At 35.7% G+C, this 25,371-nt stretch overlaps 1 protein-coding gene across 12 annotated transcripts in view; it reads left to right on the top strand.

Moving 5' to 3' along the window:
* The window catches only part of GANC (glucosidase alpha, neutral C), a 60,328-nt gene that overhangs the window by 13,716 nt on the left and 21,241 nt on the right, over positions 1-25,371 (top strand). For 10 of the 12 annotated variants that reach the window (XM_039888397.1, XM_039888406.1, XM_039888398.1 and 7 more), the window contains 13 exons: positions 1,132-1,314; positions 2,827-2,872; positions 3,364-3,430; positions 4,912-5,008; positions 6,038-6,218; positions 6,446-6,599; positions 12,111-12,346; positions 13,135-13,261; positions 14,137-14,216; positions 15,975-16,118; positions 17,266-17,362; positions 21,861-21,962; positions 23,091-23,334. In XM_039888397.1, the coding sequence (XP_039744331.1) occupies positions 1,132-1,314; positions 2,827-2,872; positions 3,364-3,430; positions 4,912-5,008; positions 6,038-6,218; positions 6,446-6,599; positions 12,111-12,346; positions 13,135-13,261; positions 14,137-14,216; positions 15,975-16,118; positions 17,266-17,362; positions 21,861-21,962; positions 23,091-23,334 (1,758 nt within the window). Of the gene's footprint in view, positions 1-1,131; positions 1,315-2,826; positions 2,873-3,363; positions 3,431-4,911; positions 5,009-6,037; positions 6,219-6,445; positions 6,600-12,110; positions 12,347-13,134; positions 13,262-14,136; positions 14,217-15,647; positions 15,766-15,974; positions 16,119-17,265; positions 17,363-21,860; positions 21,963-23,090; positions 23,335-25,371 lie in introns of those variants that run through there. The other 2 variants (XR_005658541.1, XM_039888408.1) reach the window with 2 other exon arrangements.

Raw genomic sequence — 25,371 nt, 5'->3', positions numbered from 1 at the left:
AGTGAATAAACATCTTTTGCAAACTAGAGATAATGATGGAAAATGATGCCATTAAAAAGGGCTCCCTGATTTCAGTGGAGATGATGAGCCTCCAGGTGGCAGAGCCAAAGTGGCAGCATTTAGTTACAGACAAGGTGGACATGTTTTCATAACATGCAGCAGAGCCTCTGTGGTATTCGAAATGATTAAACCCTCAGGGCAGTGAACAGTATATCTAGGGGTACATTAGGCTGAAACAGATGGATTAAAGTCCTACTTGATAGAATAATCAAAAGAATTCTGTTTAGATTTCATGAACAGTGAGACACAATTAGTTTCAGACAGAGTTAGTTTCCAGAACCCAAGCATCTTGCTTGAGAGAGAGACCTAGAATTCATGGAGAAGGACTTTGTAAGAATATAAGAACATAAACTATCCTTCCTAATCTTTCCTAAAGAAGTCTGTGACCATTACCAGGGAGATTATGCACTAGAGAAAGAAGTATCTAGACCTCTAAGAGCTTTTAAGTGCTGCCTCTGAGCTTACATAATTCCTGGGGATCCAAAACATCCTAACAGTCTACTTATCAGATTGAGGCTGATAGGAGTCAGGTAATAGTTAGATAAACAGAAGTTTGGCTTGGTTCCATCTCAGTGTGGACACACTAGGCCCAAAACACAAGCTGTGTTATTTCCTTAGTTTCTGAATATTTGGTTAGAATGGGAAAGAAAAGCAAAGTGTTTAGATTCTGTGTACCAAAATGTTACTAGACTGTCCAGACCAAGATAATGATGATGATAGCTAACATTTATTGAATGCTTATTGTGTACCAGGCACTGTGCCAAGTGTTTAACATATGTGATCTCATTTAATTCTCTCAAAAGGCTCTATTTGTTCTTGCTTTTATTATTTCCACTTTATAAATTAAGAAAATGAGAACTAGAAAGATTGATTAACTTGTTGTCAATCAGTTGTACATCTAGTGCATGGTAGAGCTATGTTCAATCCAGGCTCTCTGACACCAAAGCCTGTGCTCTCAATTATGGATGTCCACTGCCTTATCTATGCTATGTCACATGAATACCAGTTTACTAAGCATTTTGAATTGAGAATCACATTGAGCCAATTTAGTTTTCCTGCTTTTTTTTCTAGGCTAATTTCATGCTCCAGGGATACAGGCAGTCTGGAATTAACAAATGGAAAAGGAGATCTTAAGTGTCATATCACAGCAAACCCATTCAAGGTGGACTTGGTGTCTGAAGAAGAGGTTGTAATGAGCATAAACTCCCTGGGCCAATTGTACTTTGAGCACCTGCAGATTCCTCTCAAGGAAAGGTATTTTTGCACATTACTTGACACATAAAGAACTTAAGAAAACTTGATTGTGAATACCAGTTGCTTAAATAGATAGTATTATCACTGCAGAAAATTGGTTTGCCTTATTTGCTAGAATATTATTCTTAGAAATTTCACCTTTTCACCTGTGCAGGTAAGTGCAGTCTTAATGACAAAAATGATTCCCAGACTTTAGAAAACGTGACACTCTTAACAGGATATCACTACAGTTCCTCTGAACATTAAAAAGGTAATGAAAAGAATATTATGAACAACTCTACACCCACAAATGTGTTAACCTAGATGAAATAGATGAATTCCTTAAAAGACACAATCTGCCAAAACTCACGTAAGAAAAAATAGACAACCTGAATAGGCCTATAATTGAGTCAGTAATTAGTAACTCTCCAAAAAAGAAAGCATCAGACCCAGATGGGTTTACTGGTGAATTTTACCAAACATTTAAGTAAGAATTTATACCAATTTCTCTACAATCTCTTCTAGCAAATAGAAGAGAAACTTCTTCCTAACTTATTCTAAGAGGCCAGCGCTATTCTAATATCAAAATGAGACAAAGACATTACAAGAAAAGAAAACTACAGATCAATATCTGTTATGAACATAAATGTAAAAATAGTCAACAAAATATTAAATTGAATCCAACAGTTTATAAAAACTGATCTTTGACAAAGGAGCAACGACAATAAGATGGAGCAAAGATATCCTTTTCAACAAATGGTTCTGAAATGACTGGACATCCACATGCAAAAAAAAAGTGAATCTAGATAGGAACTCCAAAGGAACAAATCATTTCTTTTGTTTATGCTCACTGCTGGATTCATAGTTTCTTCCTTTGACATTATTCTTTAAACTCTGCACATACATTACATACTCTTCTATGTACATGCTGTATTTTACATGACAAAAAAAAGTAATGAGTATGACTAGACACTTCCTAGAAGAAGAAATACAAATACCATTTTATGTATAAAAAGGTAGTCTACATCTTTTTCAAATAGAAATGCATTATCTTTTCTAAAATTTTAGGTTGGCAAACATTTTATAAAATCCATGAAGTCCAATATTGTTATGAGTAGAGAGAAATGAGCACTCAAATACATCTGTGGGCTAGAATAAGTTGTCACAGTCATTCTGGAAGGCAGTGTATTATGGTGCTCTGTACTAGGATAACATTGGGTAAGGAGAGCTGTTTTCTACCTTGCTTATATTTAAATATTATGAGCATGTATTACATTTATAATAAAAAAAAATCGTTATTTTTAAAGGGTTAAGAAAATTCAAATATATCTATTTTTATAAGAAATCAAGCAATTTGATTAATTTCATCATAAATGTTTAATTTCTCAAATTTATGTTATAATGATGTTATTTTTAATTAGTTAAAGGACATACTTTTGGGGGTCTCAAAAGTTGGAAATGAGTATCTTTATCATTAAACAAAATTCTGTCAGTCTTGTCAAACATGAAACAACTTTATTTATATTAAAACAGAGCTACCAAAGAAAATGAAGAAGATGCATCAGTTGTCACCTCTCAGGTAATCTAAATTGAGCAGTTTGTCATTTTTTTTTATCTTTTTCACGATCATCACTATTATGTGATATATAATGGGTTCTGCTCTTCCCTTCTTCTGTAGATGGGTACTTGATAAATGCTTTACTATATATAAATGGGACCACTTCTCTCTTTTGCTGGCCTTGTCATCTCATTGATTCATTCATTCGTTCATTCATGTACTTATTCATTTCTAAAACAGGTAATCCCTGAGTGCCTGCTTTGTGCCAACCACAAAAAATTATGCTAGGCAAGCAGAATCAGCAGTGAATAAAACAAATCCCATGTCCTCATGAAACTTAGAATCTAGTGGGAAAGGCAGACACTAAATAATTACAAGCATTAAGAGTGTTACAAAAAGATGTTATAAGAAACTATAAACAAGGAACTTGATCACAATGAGGGGCAGGAGTGACCTCCTGAGGAAAATAATCTTAATTTGCCCTTTTTTTTTTCTTTTTTTGGTTCCAACAGCAAAATCAAGAGGACATGGGCCTGTGGGAGGAGAAATTCGGAAAATATGTGGATGTCAAAGTTAATGGTAAAATTGAAACTGGTGTAGTGCTAAAACAGATCTTTCCAAAATGGCTAAATGTTTCTATCTAAAAGTCCCTTGAGCTTTGGCACCTAAACAATTGACTTCTATAAGTCTCTTGAGCTTTGGCACCTAAACAATTGACTTCTATAAGGTGGACAGAAATCTCAGATTTGGGTCCTCTGCTCTTCAATAATGCATTACAAGAAAGAAATAGTGATTGTATGCCTTGTGGAGACTATAAAAAATATATAGACTTCATGGAACTTATGGTCTCATGGAGTGGCCTAGGTCAGCACACTGCTTGCACTTTGCACTATCCAGGATATCAGACAGCTGCAAATACCGCATTCTATTTTTATGAGAGTCAAGTGATGAGAAATGAAGTTCTAGAGCTCATCAGTTCTAACATTCCAAGTCAGTGGTTCTCAGCCTTTTCCAGACCTCCCCATCATTCACATGAGCATCACATGCCCATCTGTGACATTTTTCCCTAGGCTTAGTGATAGTGGGAGTGGGGGAGGGTGGGGTATTTGTATACAGAGTTTGTCTCTTTAGGAGATACCTTTCATATCTTTGGGGCTTATGTAGTTGGAAAAAATACTCGCTTTCTTCCTTACTCTTCCCTATCGTATAGAATGACAGACCCTCCCTAACTCCTTGAGAATCCCTGTTTTAGCATCTATATCTATAGCCTAGTATATTATGGTCAGGACTGACAACGTGCCCAAAATTTATTAGCAGGGGGTCCCTCAGACTATCCTTTATGTAATATCATAATCTTTTTTACCTTCTCTGTAGCACCCCAGTTACATAAACTCCTTCAAATAAGGATCATTTGATGTCAAATACTTTAATGTAAGAGTGAATTTAAGTCGATGTTCTCTCTCCTATGTACTTGCATTTTTCTCATATCTCTAAAATAATTGTTAAATAAAGGACTTTGTCTTTGGTTAGAAGAAATTTATATATCTACAATCAGAGGGCATTTTGAAGAGCCAGGAAAAGTCCTCCTGGTGCCCTTGACATAGTTCCTGGACACAGTAAGAATAAACAATCAAGCAGAAGATACCCAGTCTTTCATCTAGTGAAGATTAAAATTGCTCAATATCCTTCGCTTCCTAAAGCAAAATATGCAGCTATATTTTAGAAAAAATTAGATTAGAAAAATATTTAAAACTTTGTAGCCATATTTTACAGTTAGCAAAGAGATTTACTATAAATGAAGACACAAAGAGCTTCACCACACACCTAAGGGAACAAAACTAAGTGACCAGAACTTTGCCTTGTACATTTTGTATCCCTACACCTGAATATAATATCTTACACAGAGTCAGAACACATGATTTACTGATTGATCAAGGCAAGCTCAGGTCTCTTGACCTATCCCTAGTCTAGTCATCTTGCTACACTCATAGTTAACTGAATCTCCTTAATTGATTGTTCCATTGAGAAACAAAACTCAGTCAATATTCTATTCCCTACAGGTCCTGCCTCCATTGGTTTGGATTTCTCCTTGAATGGATTCGAGTATCTCTATGGGCTCCCACAACATGCAGAATCACACCAACTTAAAAATACTGGGTAAAGTGAAAACAAGAATTCTTACAGGAGGCTCTGGTTTCTTGACTGGAAAAGTTTGGATGTGAGATGTCTACACCAGTGCTGATATGTTCCTGGCCTTTTTCTTCCTTGATATTGCTTATAGATCTTTAAGAATAGTGGTTTTCAATTTTTATTTTATTTTTTGGAAAAAATCAGACAATTATAAAAACTGTAATGCTGACCCTAAAAATATAGAGGAATTAAAAATATGGAGCTGCTGTGCTTGAAATAGGGAGCAGATCTTCATTATACCACCTCCTGGGTTTGCTTTTACCTCTCAAAGCTTTTTTGTGGAACCCTCGGAGAATACACTGTGAAAATTACTGACTTAGAAAAGGCTTTTACCAAAAAACGATTGTGAGCCAGAGAATGGAAGAGTGTGGCATCGTGTGTCCGTTTTGATTCCCTCAGAGAGAATCATTTCAAATTAATGTTATTGACAAATAAATCCCAGAGGTATCAAGCTAAAAGGAAGCAAAACCAAAGAGTCTGTTCAAGTTTGCCAGTTTCAGATGTTGTTTAAATGACAGATAGGCAAAGTGACAAGTGCATCAGAAACAATGCTGTTCACACCAACCTGAGCTCTGTGCTCCCCACCCCAATTCAGATCATAATCTTTCCCTACTCAGCACTGTGGAAACATGTTAGGACAGTATCATTTTGTTTTAGTGGCAGAGAAATACTCACAAAATTTGTCAAAGATATTTATTGTGTGCTTGCTGTTGTAAAGAATTCACAGAAAACAGTCCTCACCTTATAAGAGATATTCAGAAAAGATATTTAAGATATGAGACTATGCATGCCAGTTGCCACATGAGGGGACGCCAAAGGAATCAGAGGAGGAGGATCATATTCACCCAGCTTGGATCAGGAAATCTTTAGAGAAGTGATAAAGTTGAGCCTTAAAAGATGCATAGGATCCAAGTGATGGCACGGGAGAATGGAGCTATACTAATCATTAATAATGTATTTGTGATAGTAATTGATGATAATCCTTGTGTGTTTCAGTGATGGAGAAGCTTACCGTCTTTATAACTTGGATGTCTACGGATATAAAATAAATGACAAAATGGGCATTTATGGTTCAGTTCCTTATCTCTTGGCCCACAAACTGGGCAGGACTTTAGGCATTTTTTGGCTGAATTCCTCAGAAACACTAGTGGAGATCAATACAGAGCCTGCAGTAAAGGTGAGCTATGGATCATGGCTGCTTGTCATACTTAGAGAAGAAACAAAACCAGTGAAATATAGTCATAACTCTGGGCTTTGCTGTGGCAGTTCTCTGCCACCAGACTTTGCAGTATAATCAGAGAAAGTTAACCGTATGTACGAAACAAACAGACTGTTACTTACATATAGTTAGACATTGTAGGTTAGAGGGAAGTTTTTCAGACCTTCATTCCATTCCTTTTCTAGTATACACTGACCCAGATGGGCACGGTTGCTGCTAAACAAAAGGTCACATCTCGAACTAACGTTCACTGGATGTCAGAGAGTGGAATCATTGATGTTTTCTTGCTGACAGGGCCTACACCTTCTGACGTCTTCAAGCAGTACTCGTCCCTTACAGGTACTTGCATGTGGAAGTGCCAGTTTCTTGTTCCATTGCATTTCCTGTATCCCATGTGTCATCACTGTAAGTTAATTTTTGTTGTATACCATGTAGACTTATAAACAACTTATAAATCTTTAAGATGCAAGCTTTTTAAGATGCAAGCATTTCTCCTCCCATCCTTATTCCATTCGGCTTGGTTAAATGTTGCACTAGGGCTAGATTTCTCAATTCTCTCATCTTTAATACTCATCATCTGCCTGCCTTTAAACCCTGGATTTTCTCTACCTTAATCTCAGATGACCAGTATCCCAACCTTTTCTGTGTTTTCTTCCACATTAAAATATACCACTGGCTTTAGTACTAAATCATTTTATCTTAAAAAGACATAAAAGATCATCTCAATTGGTACAGAAAAAGCATTTGACAAAAGCAAACACTATTTCATTATAAAAACACTCAGAAGACTAGGAATAGAAGGAAACTTCCTCAACATGATAAACGACATCTATGAAAAATCCACAGCTAAGATTATACTCAATGGTAAAAGACCGCAAGCTTGCCCCTAAGATCAGAAACAAAACATAGCTGCCCATTTTCACCTCTGCTATTGAACATGGTACTTCAAGTTCCAACCAGAGCAACTAGACAAAATAAATAAATAAAAAGTATCCAAATTGGAAAGGATACTATTTGCAAATGCTGTGATCTTGTATGTTAGAAAATTCTAAAGAATCCATAAGATACCTGCTAGAACTAATAAATTTACCAAAGTTGCAGGATACCTGATCAAGACACAAAATCAGTCATGTTTTATATACCAGCAATGAACAATCTAGAAAAGAAATTGAGAAAATAATTTTATTTACAATAACATCCAAAAGAATAAGATACTTATGACTAAATTTAACCAAGGAGATGAAAGACTGTACACTGAAAACTACAGAATCTTTCTGAAAGAAATTAAGGCCTAAAAAAATATGGAAAGACATCTCATATTCATGGATTAGAAGACTTAATATTGTTAAGATGGCAGTACTCTTGAAAGAAATCTGCAGATTCACTGAAATCTCTACCAAAATTCCAATGGCCATTTTTGAAGAATGGAAAACTGATCTTCAAAGTCGTATGGAATTGAAAAGGGCCCTGAATAGTCAAATAATTCTGAATTTCACTCCCCCCCCAAAAGAAAAACAGAGTTGAAGGACTCATACTTCCTAATTTCAAAACTTACTACAAAGTTAAAATAATCCAAATAGTGTGCTACTGGCATAAGGATTGACATATAGACCAGAGGAATAGAATTCAAAGGCTAGAAATAAATCCATACATCTCTGGCAATTGATTTTCAACAAAGATTCAAGACCATTCAATGGGGAAAGAATGGTGTCTTAAACATATGATACTGAGACAACTGGATATCTACATCCAAAAGAATGAAGTTGGAACCCTACCTCACATCATATACAAAAAATTAACTCAAAGTGGATTGACAAATATAAGAGCTAAAAATTCTTAAAATGGGTAAATCTTTATGACCTTGGATTTGGCAACAGTTTCTTCGATATGACACCAAAATCATATGAACAACAAAAGAAAAAATTAGATAAGTTGGACTTCATTAATATTAAAATATTTTGTGTATCAAAGGACATTTTCAAGAAAGTGAAAAGGCAACCTACAGAATCAAAATATTTGCAAATCATGTATTTGATAAGAGTCTAGTATGCAGAATATATATTAAAAAAAAAACTCTTACAGCTCAACAGCTAAATATCCAATTCTAAAATGGGCAAAGGAATATATAGAGGGTAGGAAGTGGTACCTCATTGTGGTTTTAATTTTCATTTTCCCTGATGATTAAAGATGTTGAGCATCTTTTTATGTGCTTATCATTTCTCCAAAGAAGGGATAGAAATGGATTAAGAAGCACATGAAAAGATGCTCAACATCATTAGTCATTAGAAAAAAATGAAAATTAAAACCACAGTGAGATACCACTTCCTATCCTCTAAGATGGCTAAATCAAAAAAGTGGAAAATAATGTGTTGATAAGGATGTGGAGGAATTGGAACCTCATGCATTGCTGGAGGAATGTAAAATAGTTCAGCTGCTGTGAAAACAGTTTGGCAGTTCCTTAAAAAGCTAAACAGAATTACCATATGATCCAGTGTGAGGATTTATTTTATATGGCACCAGATATTTGGTTAAACACTGTCACTGTGAAAGTATTCTTTAGAGAAGATTAACAGTTAAATCAGTTTGAGTAAAACAGATTACTCTCTTTAATGTGTGTGGGCTTCCTCCAATCAGTTGAAAGAAAGCTTTAAGAGAAAAGGACTGAGGTACCCTAAAGAAAAAGAAATCTGTTTCCAGACTGCCTCCAAATTGTGGCTTCAGCTCTTTGGGTCTCCAGCCTATCAGTCTACCCTGCAAAATTCAGAGTTGCCAGCTACTACAATCACATAAATCAGTTCCTTAAAATCAGTCAATCATTCACATCCTATTGGTTCTGTTTCTTTGCAGAACCCTGACTAATATACCCAGCAATTTCACTCCTAGTTATATACCCAAAGGTATTGAAAGCAAGAACTCAAACATATACTTGTATGCCAATGATCATTGGAGCATTTTTCACAGTAGCCAAAGGTGGAAACAACCTAAGTACCCATTGAAGATGAATGGATAAACAAAATATATATACATAAAGTGAAATATTATTCAGCCATAAAAAGGAATGAAGTTCTGATACGTGCTGTAACAAGGATGAACCTTGAAAGAATTATGCAAAATGAAATAAACCAGACACAAAAGGACAACTAGCCACAATAGGCAAATTCAAAGAGACAAAGTAGATTAGCAGATACCAGAGGCTGGAGAGTGAGATGGGTAATGGAAAGTTATTACTTAATGGCTACAGAGTTTCTTTTTGGGGTGATATAAGTTTTGGAAATAGCTAATGGTGATAATTGTATTACATTGTGAATGTAATTAATGCCACTGAATTACACACAGAAATGGTTAAAATGGAACATTTTATGTTATATATTTTACCACAGTTTAAAAAATGGTAATGTAATATACCAAAAACATTGACTTGTACACTTTTGAGTAAATTGTATGGTATGTGAGTTACATCTCAATAAAGCTGTTAAGAAAAAAAGTACTATAGCAGCCCTTCTGCTCATTCTGTTGTTAAACTCCCTGAGTCTAGCCCATATTTAAGGGAAGAGGAATTTGATTCTAATTTTGATTGGAGGAACAACAAAGGATTTGTGGATATGGGAAGACACCCATATAGAAAAATAAGTACTGTCAAGGCTACCTTCAGTCCCTTTCAACATTGTTATTACAGAGAGTAAGCCTGGTTTACAAGAAAGTACGTCTAAACCACTGGATCTGCTACCATGTTCAAAGAAATTCAATTTATAAGTTTACAGATTATCTGTTGACTCCTGATGAGGATTTAACTCAATAATATCTTTCCTTCTTTTCCCTCCCAATATGTTTTGGTTAAATCAATATTCAATGTTTATATTTTTCAAATGCTCAAAGGTGTCGGACACTTTGTCCATTCCATTTTCTTCCCTGGAGACTTCCATCCCAGATCTTGCTCCCATCAAGACTCTCTCCACAGCTGTCATCCTAGGATTTAATGTCTGCTATTTCTAGTATTAGATCCCTCCTCTCTAGATTCCATGTTTTCCTTTTTTTGTGGATTATTGCCTTCTTGTTTTATTTGTTATTTGAAACATCTTCTGGTAGTTTCCTATGAAAGTATATATTAGAGGTACGCTTTTTGTATCTTTATGGGTATGAAAACATCTTTTTTTCTACCTTCACCCTTTATCGATAATTTGGCTAGCTAAATTGAAAATTATTTCTCTCAGAATTTGAAGGCATTTCTCTATCGTCTTCTTGCTCCAAAATCACTTTGAATTCTGTTCCTTTGTATATGATCTATCTTTTCTCTCTGAAATATCTTCTCTTTATCTCTAATATTATAAAATTCCTAATATTCTGAAATTTTATAACAAAATGCCTTGATATAGACATTTTTGTTAGAACCAGTGAGCCGCGTATTAGATGTGAACTCTCAATCTTGAGAATTGTGTTCTTCAGTTCTAAAAAACAGTCTTTCTTGTTCCTTTGATCATTTCTTCCCTTCTTTTATCTCTTTCTACTCTCCAGATTTTATAATTTCCCTTCCTTTTTTTGTCTATTTTCTGAGCAATTTTTCTCAGTTTGTTTCCAGGCCTTCCACTTATGCTATCACATTTCTAATTTCTAAACACTCTTATCCTCTAATTGTTTCTCATTTCTAATCTCTTATGCTTGTTTTATGCTATCCTAGTCTTATTTTATGAGTATGTCTTTTTTCATCTCCCTGGAGATACTGATGTTTTGATACTTTGGTTCCTTGTCTGTTTTCTCAGAGATCTTTTTATTCTATTTATGTGGGTCCCTCTAATTCTGGAGGCTTTATTCAAATGTTGGATGATCCTTAGCTATCCATGGGTATTTAAGAATAAGGCTCTGCCTGGAAGCTTTATGTGCCTGATGAGTCTCACAGCAGAATTGGGGTGGTAGGTGGAATTTACCTGTCTGCTGGTGTCGTGAGAGTGGGAATGAGCTCTTCTCATCCTATCCGCCTCACAAGCACTCTGGTGAGAGCTTTCCTGGCTTTGCTGAGCAGGTACCAGCTCTCCCCTGCCTGCCACCTTCCAAAATGTTATTGAGATTATCCCTTTCCCATTCCCTTTGTTCTGATTGCTTTTATTCTTTCTTTACTCTGGTTTTAGTGAGACTTCAGGAAGGGAAAGATAATGCTAGTGATTGACCAGAAGTTCTCCATGTTATAAATAAATGTTTTGATAATTTCCTGACAGTTCTTCCTGCCTTCAGTCTCTCCCTTCAAGTCAGCCTCAACATTGCTTTCTAACTAATTTTTCTAAAGCATAGGTCTGTTAAGGTTAAACTTCTAATAACTTCCCATAAGAGATGATTTAGAATTCCTAGCCTGAACTACAAGGCCCTTTACAAACTAGCCTTCTCCAGTTTCATCTTCTACTGGTCTCTCACAATGTAACCACCTTGGAATATTTATTTTTCCCTAAGCTTATTATGTACTTCTCTGTATTTTTTCTTGAATGTGCTTGAAAGCTCTATCCATTCTCTTTATCTGGTATATTCCTACTTATTCTTCAAGGTCCAAACCAAGAGTTACCACCTCTTTGAAACCTGTGGATACTTCACTGAAGGCCGAATTTATTAATCCCTCTGTATTTCCATAGCACTAGACCGATACCTTTAACACAGCACTTACACCTCCAAGCAGAGAAGTTTATTTACATGCCTCCCTCATCAGCCAAATGTCACTTTCTTGAAGGTAGGGACTATGCTTTCTTCTCCTTGATATTCTAAGTACAAGCTTAGTGATTGGACCCTGTAAGCATTTAGAAAATGTTTGTCAAATGTAGAATTATCATTGTGGTAGTTGTCTGCTCAATTGTCATCTTCCTCTTTTAGGCACACAAGCCATGCCCCCTCTCTTCTCCTTGGGGTATCATCAGTGCCGCTGGAACTATGAAGATGAGCACGATGTAAAAGCAGTGGATGCAGGATTTGACAAACATGACATTCCTTACGACGTCATATGGCTGGACATAGAGCACACTGAGGGCAAAAGGTACTTCACCTGGGACAAGAAAAGATTCCCAAACCCCAAAAGGATGCAAGAGCTGCTCCAGAACAAAAAACGTAAGGTAAAATAAGCCAATACTGCAGAACCTTTTAATTACAAAGCACTTTTTAATTTTTAAAGCTTGCTTGGCACATTAATAGAGAACTTCTGATTAAAAAAAAGAAAACGGCCACAAAAAATAGTACCTTCAAATGTAATCGAAACTGTGATAACAGAATAGCTACAATGCAAAGGCAGTTACACCATCCACCCCTGCCTTAGTTGTCTAGGTCCCCATCAGAATGAAGGGGCCTGGCATTCAGGCCCATTTGTTGTGGCCACCCTGTAACGATGTGCTGGATCCCCTGCCCACAGGGAGCTGTGATAACAGCTTTTCTCAAACCTTCCCCCTCATATGGCTGTACCATTGGATTTGGGGTTTTTTATTTGTTTTTAATATGCTAGATTCCTCTTTTCTTTAATGTTTGCTTTTGTCAGTGTTATCTTAGCCTCTAGATGTTTTTCTTAGCCTCTAGATATCTAGGAAGCAGGGACCTTGCCTACTTAATCCTTTATGTATAGCACCCAGCACCATGAACAGATAGAAAGTTAAAAAATGCTATCTTTAAAAAATATATATTGGTCGAGTAGCAATAATTACAAAGGAGCATTGGCATGGTTTTGACATCAATTTATCTTTCCCTAAGCATATAAAAGGTTACAGGGTTTTACTGGTATCTGAAATATTTCAATACTAGTAGTAGTTGTTTCTGAGTAAAATTTGAACCCCTGAACTATGATGAAAACATATAAATGAACATATAGCTCATATAAAACTGATGAGATCTTCAAACCTTTATGTCCTGACAGCTTGTGGTCATCAGTGACCCCCACATCAAAATTGATCCTGACTACTCAGTGTATGCTAAGGCCAAAGAACAGGGCTTCTTTGTGAAAAATCATGAAGGGGGAGACTTTGAAGGGGTATGCTGGCCAGGTAAGATATTACTTTATACACTTACATTACCCTTGTTCAGTCCAAATTAACGAAGGTTTCATGGCCATCATTCTTCTTCCTTATAGATGTCTCCTGCTATATTTTAAGCACCTTTAAGGAAAAGATGGTATTGCCTTCTTTTATATCTTTCATAACACCTGGTACAGTGTACTTTATATATATTTATCAATGAATGAATGAAAAATAAACCAGCAACCCTCAGTGGCATGCTGTTTCTCTAAGCAAATAAAAATGAAAAGCCGGGGAATGAGAAAAGGAGAGGAGGAGAAAGGAAAAGGATTCTGTAGCTTCTCTATCTGTGATTCTTCTGTGCCCTATTAGTCCATAGTTTTTGACTTCCCAGCCTTTCATGAGTGACCTCAGGTACCTCTGGCAATTCTGAATTCTTCATCTCAGAAATTATTTGTTTAGAGCTTTGGTAGAGACTCCTCCAGGACAAAAGGAAATCACTCTATCATAGCACTCTATCACAAATCCCTGCACTGTAGAGAAACCCCATGTATTTTTTCCTCCTTTTACCACTTACACATTTCTGTTCTCTTTAAGAACAGAGAGGTCACTCCAGGATACTTGCCATCCTTATTTGGGTAATCTTAGTGAGGGACAGGCTCCATCTTGATATTGTTAATTGGCATTCCCCTGCGCCTCTGGAGTTGAAAGATCTAGTGATTGTCCCTGGAGGCCAGCACTACTTTCATTTGCTTCTTGCTAGACCGTGCCTCTGTATCAGCTATCTTTTACATTTAATGTAAGGTATCTATTGATTACCCAGTTTTCATATATTCTTCCTTATAACACATCTTACCATGAGAACCACTGTTCCTAACAGGCTGTCTACTCTTCTGCCTCTACAGGTCTCTCTTCCTACCTGGATTTCACCAATCCGAAGGTCAGAGAGTGGTATTCAGGTCTTTTTGCTTTCTCTGTTTATGAGGTTTGTTTTTATTCATTTGCTCTTTCCTAGTTACTTGCAATGATGAAAGAAGGAAAAAAAAGTGATTAAGTAGAACTCTGCTTCACTGAGTAGCCTTTGATAAATAATGCTTATATGAAAAGGCAAGGATGGCGACCACATTACAGACTTTGGTGATGCTGAGAGAGGTGCCATATGTATTATTAAATGCACAAAAGCTGTGATTTTGACCTCCATAATATATCAAAGTACTTAATAATAGAAATATATTATATTTTCAAATCACTGGATAAATTTTTGTATCAAATAGCATTGTTTAAAGATGATAATGATATATGTGAAAATATCTTGCAAAGTATAACATGTCATTAAAAGTAAGGCATAATAATAAATCGATTCTTAAAATATTATCAGAACCACAGAGAAAACTGGAGAGGCCACATCTAGAGAACTATTTTCAACCATTATGGTGATGATGATAAAGATGGCTAATATAAATTGTATTTGCTATATGCCAAGTAGTGTGCATTTATCTTCACAATAACCCTTTGAAGTTGAAACTACAGTTAACTCTAATCCCACAGATGGGGCCACTTAGGCATGAACAAGTTTAAAAACTTGCTAAGTTTCCCCACCTAGTAAGTGGCAGAACCAAGATTTGAACTCCGGTCTGTTTGTCTCCCAAGCCTGGCTCTTAATCACTAAACTCTAGTTTCTGAGCATTATACATTAGAACACAGAAAACAGCTTAGAACAGGAATGAACAATGCTTGAGCCAAATGCTTTCATGTCCCTAGTGTCTATGGCTGCTTTCATACTACCATAGCAGAGTCAAGTTACTGAAAAAGAGGCCTTATGGCCTGCAGTGTTGAAAATCTGGCCCTTTCCAGAAAAAGTTTGCCAACCTAGCCTTAGAGGGTGCTAAAGATGAATAGTCAGCTATTTGAAAACCATGTAGCCTTGTTCATAGAAGTACACGTTTAGAAATCATTAGAGGTAAAAAGTCAGAAGAAAACAATAAATACTTCCAGGTATTTAAAATACTATTGTGTGGGTGAGGCAGCAGATGTATTTTGTGGTATCCCAAAGGCAAGCTAGGCCCTATGAGAGGATGTTACCAGGAACAGGACTTTCAGAATGAGCTGCCTGAGGGATTGCCTGTCATTGTAGCCATTGAGTCAAATGCTGAGAGATCAGGGGTTCTATAAAGGGATTGTAACACCATGTTAACTAGATGACTCAACTACCCCTTCCCACTGTAAATTGAATAGTTCTATGTAGAACACAAACTGTAGATCATGCTAACAAACAGGTATCTTAGCTGTCAAATCTCACAGTATTAGAAGGAAGGCAGAACTTTGTCATGTACAACTAGAATTGCCCTTCCTTCAGTTAAGAGTTGTAGCAGATGATATAGAGCCTAATTGTGAACATTCACAACCTTTCCTGTGGGGTTTTTCCAGGTAGAACTTGAAGTGGACTTGCTGGGCAATATGTATGTCACAGACAATAGAGCACAGTATTCTTTCATTCATCAACAAATACTTACCAAGAACCTTCTGCAGTTCAGGTACTATTCTAAGTGTTTGAGATTTATCAGTAAACAAAACAGACAAAAACCCCTGCCCAGTGGAGCTTTTTATTCTAGCAGAGGACAGAGCAAAGATAATAAACATAATAAATAATACATTAAATGGAGTAGGAAAGAGGAATAGGGGCAGCTATCATATTAACATCATCACTGTAGGAGTATTATCTTGACCAAGATTTACTTTGTAGGGATCTACTGACATCCTCTACATATGGAATGACATGAATGAGCCCTCTGTCTTTAGAGGGCCAGAGCTAACCATGCATAAGAATGCTATTCATCATGGCAACTGGGAGCACAGAGAACTTCACAATATCTATGGTTTTTATCAGGTAAGACATTCAAAAAGAAGCCAGCTGGATGCATGTGCCCTGCCTTTTGGGCTGGGTTGAAAGTCATTTCTTTTGTAACAGCCATATCATACTGTTCATTTCTCTTTGTATGTCTTTTCTGACAACTGCAATGAGTCTTATAAGATTGTATCTAATATAAGACTTATTATTTCCCCATTTGCATCTTTGCCTTCTATAATGAACTTGATGAATTTACAGCTATTGTGAGATTAATGAGAACATAGAAACATCTTCCTTGACAAGAGCCATTAGTAAATGACATTGGATCTACCTCAAAACTTTCTTTGAAGTAGGAAGTACATAAATACATAAGCAAAGGCAATTAAAACAAATGTTTTGAAATTTCACAAATGTCTAAATACATCAAGTCTTACATTTATACCAGGGAGTAAGATTTAGAACATATGTACACGATTTCAATAAGTATACTTTTTAAACATAGAAATCCCTCCATAAGTACTTAGCCTTCTCAATAGAAAGTGGATGCCAGTCACATCCAGAAGACTTGGCAGTCATGTTTCCTAATTTATACCCAGGGTTCTTTGTTGTTTTCTTAATGTAACTGTTTTTATGACCCTCCCACCAACTGATATTTTCCAGTGGGAGCTGCTGGCTAGATATAGCACGGTTTTCAGGTAGACTATGTTTACTTCTCTAATAGCTTCTTGATATAATCGCAAACTAATTTAGAGAATTGTCTTATGTCAGTCAAGGCCATTCAGTTAACCTCTCTAAATCTCAGTATTTTCATCACTGAAAACTATTCCAGAGGTTATTGTGTAGATGATATGAGAAAATCTTATAAAATGCCTTCCAATAGTAAGTACCAAATAAATGCTAGCTTATTATTTACTATTATTTCATTGCCAATTTAATCAAGGGAAATTTTCCATTTGTTTAATAGGAGAACTTAGGGTAGTTTCATTATATCATAAACATTTTTTAATAGATTTATTTTAATATTTTCCATTTCACATTCCCACCTCCTATTTACTTTTTGTATATTAAGGAGTTTATTGGGGTTATCTACACAATGCCCTAATCCAATCACCTGTTTGAAACTTATACTTTTATTTATTTATTTATTTATTTTTTGTTTATTAACTCTTCTACTTTAATTTTGTAGCAAATGGCTACAGCAGAAGGACTGATACAGCGATCTAAGGGAAAAGAGAGACCCTTTGTTCTTACACGTTCTTTCTTTGCTGGATCACAAAAATACGGTAAGGAATGGTTCATATGATCAGACTTAAAAACACAATTTAACAACTTGTCTTTTTGACCATTTACGGTATATAGAGCTACTAATGCCTTTATTTTCAGTAGCCATTAGATTGTAGAGTGATGTGCCCTGAAGTATGCATTTTGTCCTATGAGCAGAATAAACCAATTTTAATAAAGTTTAGTTACTTGTTTCCCACTGAAGAAATGGCCACTTAGTTTTTGGGTGAATGACTTCAGAATAGCTCATTCTGCTGGGATGATCATCTCTGATCCTATCTCTGTGATTTATCAAAACCAGGGAAAATATACTTCTAACACATTCCCTCAACCACCTGTTTCACTTAGCAATATGGCTTAAAATAGACCTGGCTGTTGCTTATGGCCAGGGTCATCTATAACTGGATCCAGTTTACTAGCTAATGCAGATCTAGTTCAACTTAACCTGTGGCAGGAAGGCTATTTTAAGTCCCCTGGCCTTGCATAAATAACTTGTTGCGTAGGTCCTAGTTTGAGGAATCCAGCCTTAACTCTACCATAGACATTACTAGGCCTCCTATTCTACTGCTGAAAACCAGCCCCTGTGATACTCAAAAAAAGGCCAAAATATTATCATCTCAGGCAAAGATTCATATACAGAAATTCTTACCACACCATTAGTTCTTGAAACAAAAAAGAAAAATCCAAATATGTAACAATAGGGAGTAGTTATAAAGGTATGGTATATTTATATGATAGACTATCATAAACCTATTTAAAATAGTAGCCTTAATTGCATGAAAAAATGTTTGTGACATCATGATAAAAAAAAAGAATGCCTAAATGTTTAGGTATTATCCCTATTTTGTTAAAATTTGTGTGTATGTATGTAGTAATCTAAACCAATAAGTATAGTATCTTGGTGATTATGAGTAATTTTAATTTTCTTCTTTTTACCTATCTCTATTTTTCAAATTTTCTACGAGCATCATTTTTAATCACTAAAAAAATAAAGTAGTTTTAATGAAAACATTTATAAACAGCAGTTAAGATAACAGAACATATGCATACTGAGTTATCTTTGATCTCTTAGATATTGGCCCACTGCCTAGTCTTCTGTGTTCTGTGTGAAGCTATCAGCCTTGCCCCACAGAGTAGCAAGTGAGGCATTACAGAGAACACTATTGTGTTAAGTCTCATGCTGAAACCAATAGCCAGAGAGAGCTTTTGATGAAACAAACATATGAGACATGAAAAACATTTGCATGTTTACATGAACTTTCTTGATAAGAATGTTATCATTTGGATTTAAAAATCTTTATGCAGATATATACATATCTCAAAGTCAAGGAGAAATTATTAGATTACTTTTTAAAAAGAACAGCCCCTTGAAAATATTCTTCTTTGCTAGCCATAGGACAGCCTAAAATTTCTATGGAAGATTAAAACAAAAATAGCTATCAAAACTATTTCGATAGCAAATAGACAAAAATGCTTCAGGAGTAATCCAGATTTAATAAGATTTTTTTCCTTTTATATATTTTTTTAGTGGTATATATTCTTATCTTCACAAACTTTTATCAACTATACAGTAAATAAGAGCACTGGCTTTGGAGTCAGACTGCCTGGACTCAAATCCTGCCTCTACCACTTAGTAACTCTGTAACTCTGGGTAGATTATGATATCCACTGTTTGTCATATTTCCCTCACCTGTAAAATGGAGTTAATAATAGTGTTTACCTGGTAGAGTTGTTGTAATGATAAAGTGGGATAATACAGGCAAAGTAGCTCAGTAAAGACTTGATCAATGTTAACTTGTTATTGCTGTTGTTATCATGCCTCCCCTGTATGGTCTGTACCACTCTTCTCAAATTATAGAGGGGTTATTCGTGGGCAAGGGAGACTACTCATTAGCTCAATGGAATAGAAAAGAGAATCCAGAAAGACTCCAGCACATATGTGATCAGTTAATTTGCAACATAGTCGCCAAGGCACTTCAATGGAGAAAAGAGTTTTTTCAATAAAAGGTGCTGGAAGAATTGGATATCATGTGAGAGGGGGAAAAAAAAAAGAACCTCAACCCTTATCTCATACCATACACAAAAACTAACTCAAAATTGTAACTAAATTATAAAAGCTAAAACGAACAAAAAACTTCTAGAAGAAAACATAGGAGAAAATCTTTGTGACTTTATGATAGGCAGATTTCATGGATAGAAAACAAAAAGCATGACCATAAAAGAAAAAAAATGATAAATTGAACTTCACCAAAATTAGAAATGTCTACCTTTTCAAAGATATTGTTAAGAAAATGAAAAGTCAAGCCACAGACTGAAAGAAAATATTCGCAGTATACATATTTATCTGTCAAAGGACTTGTATCTAGAATATACACTTTTACAATTAAATAATAAAGACATTCTACTTTAAAAAATAAGCAAATTATTTAAATAGTTTATGAAAGAAGACATGTGAACGATCAATAAACACATTAAGCATTGAAAAGATGCTCAGTAATCACCAGTTATTAGGAAAATATAAATTAAAACCACAGCAGAAGCCACTACACACCCATTAGAGTGACTAGAATTAAAAAAAAATGACACTATCAAGTGTTGACAAAAGTTGTAGTTTGGAATTTTCTTAAAGTGTTCAACACACATGGAACATAGACCTAGCAATTCGACTGCCAGGTATTTACCCAAGATAAATGAAAACATATATCACACAAAGAGAATGTACACAGATATTTATAGCAGCTTTATCCATAATAGCCAAAATTTGGAAAGAATCCAAATGTCCATAGGTGAATGGATAAACAACTTGTGATATGTCCTTACTACGGAATACTACTCAGCAAATGAACAGGAGAAATCTACAGTATAATGCTGAGTGAAAAAAACTAGAACACAAGAGTATACATTTTGTTTCCATTTATATGAAAATCTAGAAAAGATGAATTTATAGTCATCGAAATCAAATCAATGGTTGGGAAAAGTGGGTGGAGGGAGGTTTATGACCCCAAAAGAGCCCAAGTAAACTTCTGTAGTTACGAAAATGTTTTATACCCTGCTTATGATGGTGGTTACATGGTATACACATTTTTTAAAACTCATTAAACTCTTCATTTAAAATAGGTACATTTATTGTATGTAAATTGTATATCAGTAAAGTTGATTTTTTTTAACATTTCTCCTAAAATCATACTTGAGTTATACTCAAAAATAAGTTCAATTTCAGAATATTTTCACAAAAGGTTTTGTAGATTTTAATAAGTTTTTCATATTAGAAAATTAATATATTTTCATTGAGGAAGACCAGAATTTGTATGTTTTAAGGTAAGAGAGAAATATTTTCCTTCCCAGACAAGAAAAAGCTAAAGGAGTTCATCACCACCAAACCAGTTATTATAAGAAACGTTAAAGGGATTTCTTTAAGAAGAAAGAGAAAAAAAGATAAAAATATGAATAATAAAATGGCAATAACTACATATCTATCAACAATTATTTTATTTAAAAAAATTACTTTAAATGTAAGTGGGTTAAATGCTCCTATCAAAAGATATAGGGTGGCTGAATGGATAAGAAAACGACCCTTACATATGCTGCCGACAAAAGACACACACGGACTGAAAGTAAAGGGATGGAAAAAAATATTTCATGAAAATGGAAACAAACAAAAAAGCTGGGATAGCAATACTTATACCAGACAAAATGGACTTTAAAACAAAGGTTATAAGAAGACAAAGAAGGACCCAGTAATCTCACTCTGGGTATTTATCTGAAGAAATCCCAAACACAAATTCAAAAATACATATGCATCCATATGAACATTGCAGCATTATTTACAGTAGCCAAGATATGGAAGCAATCTAAGTGACCACCAATAGATGAATAGATAAAGAAAAGGGGTACATGTGTACAATGGAATATTACTCAGCCATAAAAAAGAATGAAATCTTGCCATCTGCAACAACATGGATGTACCTACAGGGTATTGTACTAAGTGAAGTAAGACAGAGGAAGACAAATACCATATGATTTCACTTATATGTGGAATCTAAAAAACAAAATAAATAAAACGAATAATCTCATAGATACGGAGAACATTTTGACAGTTGCCAGATGGGAGAGGGGTTGGGGGATAGGTGAAAAAGGGGAAGGGATTAAGAAATAAAAACTGGTAGTAACAAAATAGTCATGGGGATGTAAAGTATAGCATAGGGAATATAGTCAGTAATATTGTAATAGCTATGTGTGGTGTCAAATGAGTATAAGATTTATCAGGATGATCACTTCATAAGTTATGTAAATATCTAATCACTATGTTGTATGCCTAAAACTAATATAATATTGTATGTCAACTGTAATCGAAATGAGAAATTATTTTTAAAAAAGAAAAATGTTTTCCTTTATGTTAATTTGTCTATTATAAATAAGGAATCTAAATATGAAATTGAGTGCATGGCTGGGTTTTTTTTGTTGTTTTTTTTTTTAATACTTTGATACTGGTGACCACAGGTGCTGTGTGGACAGGCGACAACATAGCAGAATGGAGTTACCTGAAAATTTCTATCCCTATGTTACTCACTCTCAGCATTACTGGGATCTCTTTTTGTGGAGGTAAGATAATATCCTCGGGCTTGAAGTAAGAGAAAATAAAAAGCAAGGGTGCTTTTGTCAAAGCTGGTCACAAATATCTTTTCATTGGCTCTTTTGGGCAGGGATAAACGTGGGAAAGAGAAAATGAGGAAAGCGAAGGGGAGTGGATTAGAGGGAAAAGTGAAAGGATAGCTTCAGAGCTGTTTGTATCTTGTCTGAATGGAGGACATAAAATAAAATCAGAAAGAGAGCTAGAGTGCTGCTTTCCCTTATTCTCTGATCACTTCCTCCTTAAAGGCTCTTGGTAACTGTTTCTCTTCCTGAAACATACCTTTTCTTCTTGAAAGAAAAATGGAGTGAACTAGAGAATTTAGCAAATCAGAAATCAGCCCTACAGAAATCCTGTATATTCAGCAGGTTTAAAATTCTGTGCCATATTCCACTGTTTAAAAATATATATTTATCTCTTGAGAAAGATAAATTTAGTTAAAATAAGATTCTCTACTGCACTGCCTTCCTTGAATCCTAATAATTCTCTACAGATGAGAGATCTCAGTATGGAAAGTGTTCAGCATGGCTGTACAGTTCCAGCTGCTTGTTTTCTGTAGGAATAGAAGCTACTTCATATCACTTTTTCAATAAATGTATTATTATGACACTGGTCTCATACAATAAATGCAAGGAATATGTATCCTGTTTAAGGACCAAACATGAAATTCTGCTTAGACCTCTAATTCTGATTATCTGTTTCTCTTTAGTTATTTCTATAATTTTGATCTTGCTTTAGCTGTTGCTTTCAAAGGAAATCAGTTGCCAACTCTCCACCCCCACCCCACCCCACCACACCCCTTAACACAGGCTTACTGAATCAGGCAGACATTTTGCAATTTCTGGGTTCGGGAACATACCTGAATGTTGATCTTGCAGTAAAGCCTCTGGCCTTTTGACAAAAATGGAATATTCAGAAAGTATTGTCAGATCCCCAAACAGGCTGAGTTTTTTACTATGTGCTCCCTAATTTGAGGCCATGGTCATTTTGAGTACACATACAGCATCTTTCTCTTGTCAGTCTTCTAGGCCTTATTTTACCTGTGTACATCATTTGTTACAAGCCTGGTCGCCTCACAAAGCCTTTCTTTAACTAATCAGCTGATGTAGGTGGCTTCATCGGGAATCCAGAGGCAGAGCTGCTTGTGCGTTGGTACCAGGCCGGAGCCTACCAGCCCTTCTTTCGTAGCCATGCCACCATGAACACCAAGCGACGGGAACCCTGGCTTTTTGGGGAGGAAAACACCCGGCTCATCAGACAAGCCATCAGAGAACGTTATGCCCTTTTGCCCTATTGGTATTCTCTGTTCTACCGTGCACACGTGACTTCTGAACCTATCATGAGGTAAATAGGCTTCACCAGTCAGAGGCCCCAGCAACCAGTGTAACCAATCATTGAGGAATGGAGTCAATCGGCTTATTGAGCAACAACTGTGAGCAGGATACTGGCAGTTGAGGTCACAAAAGATAACTAGATTCCCTGCTACTTTGTGATTCCAATGTTAATATTTGATATGAAACAAATAGAGATTTTTCAAAGAAAAAAGAAGTGACTTTGTAACTGAATTCATTCAGAATTTAACCTATAAGCATCCTCTCACACTTTATCCTGCCAGTCTTAGGCTCTACCTTACCTTTAGGGCTAAAACTTTCCAAGTTTGAGGAGAACATTTTTCCTGGTATATAGATTATATTGCGATTCTATTTTGATGGCACAATATGAAAAATCAACATTCTAAGTTAGAGAATGATACACACACAGACACACATAGTACACCAAGATTTCGGGATCAGCTGTTCCTAAACCTGGCTCAGATCAGAATCATCTAGGAACTTTTTTTATTAAGTTTATTGAGGTAACATTGGCTGATACAATTATATAATTTTCAGGTGTACATTATAATTTGACATCTGTATATTGTGTGTTTACCACCCAAAGTCCAGTTTCCTACAGTTACCATATATTTGATCCCCTTTACCTACTTCACCCTCCCCCTACCACCCTATATTTGACCCCCTTTACCCCGTCTACCTCCTCTCTCCTCTCCCACCCCCTACCCTCTGGTAACCACTAGTCTATAGTCTATGTCCATGCATCTCTGTTTGTTTGTCCTGCTCATTTGTTGCTTTTAGGTTTATATCCCACATATAAATCACATGATATCATGTGATTTTCAACTTTTCCTGTCTGGCTTATTTCGCTTAGCATGATTATCTTGTGGTCCATCCATGTTGTCGCAAGTAGCAGTATTTCATCTCTTTTTATGGCTGAATAATATTCCATTGCATATATGTACCACAGCTTCTTTAGCCAATCATCTATCGTAGGACACTTTGGTTGCTTCCATGTCCTGGCCACTGTGAATAATGCTGCTATGAACATCGTTGTGCAGATATCTTTTTGGATATGGGTTTTCAAGTCTTTGGGGTAAATACCCAGTAGAGGGATTGCTGGATCATATGGTAGATCCATTCTTAGTTTTTTAAGGAACCTCCATAGTGTTTTTAAGGAACCTCCATACTGGTGGGACTGCAAATTGGCTGTACCAATTTGCAGTCCCACCAGCAGTGTATGAGGGTTCCTATTTCTCCACATCCTCTCTAGCATTTGTTATTACTTGTCCTGTTGATTATAGCTATTCTAACAGGTGTGAGATGGTATCTCATTGTGGTTTTGATTTGCATTTCCCTAATAGCTAGTGAAGTTGAGCATCTTTTCATATATTCGTTGGCCATTTGTATGTCCTCTAGGGAGAAGTGTCTGTTCAGGTTCTCTCCCCATTTTTTGATTAGATCATTTGTTTTTTGTTGTTGTTATTGAGTTGTATGAGTTCTTTGTATATTTTGGATATCACAGGTGTTGCTTACGGATATATTTTCTCATTCAAATGGTTCTCTCTTTACGTTGTTGACGATTTCTTTTGCTGAGCAGAAGTTTTTTAGTTTGATGTAGTCCCATTCATTTATTTTAGCTTTACTTCCCTTACTTTTGAGGTCAAATTCATAAAATCCTCTTTAAGTCCAAGGTCCTTGAGTTTTGTTCCTATGTTTTCTTCTATGCATTTTATTGTTCCAGGTCTTACATTCAAGTCCTTAATCTATTTTGAGTTAATTTTGGCATGTGGTGATAGACAAGACTCTAGTTTCATTCTTTTGCAGGCGGCTTTCCAGTTTTCCCAGCACCATTTATTGAAGAGGCTTTCCTTTCTCCACTGTATGTTTTTTGCTTTTTTGTCAAAAATTATTTCCCCATATAAATATGGGTTTACTTCTGGACTCTCAATTCTGTTCCACTGGTCCGTGTGTCTGTTTTTCTGCCAATACCATGCCGTTTTGATTACTGTCGCTTTGTAGTATAATTTGAAGTCAGACAGAGTGATGC

Source organism: Pteropus medius, unplaced genomic scaffold, assembly GCF_902729225.1.
Source record: "Pteropus medius unplaced genomic scaffold, Ma_sr-lr_union100, whole genome shotgun sequence".
Classification (NCBI taxonomy): domain Eukaryota; kingdom Metazoa; phylum Chordata; class Mammalia; order Chiroptera; family Pteropodidae; genus Pteropus; species Pteropus medius.
Note: the sequence above shows the minus strand (reverse complement) of the source record. Positions and strands in the feature narration are given on the sequence as shown.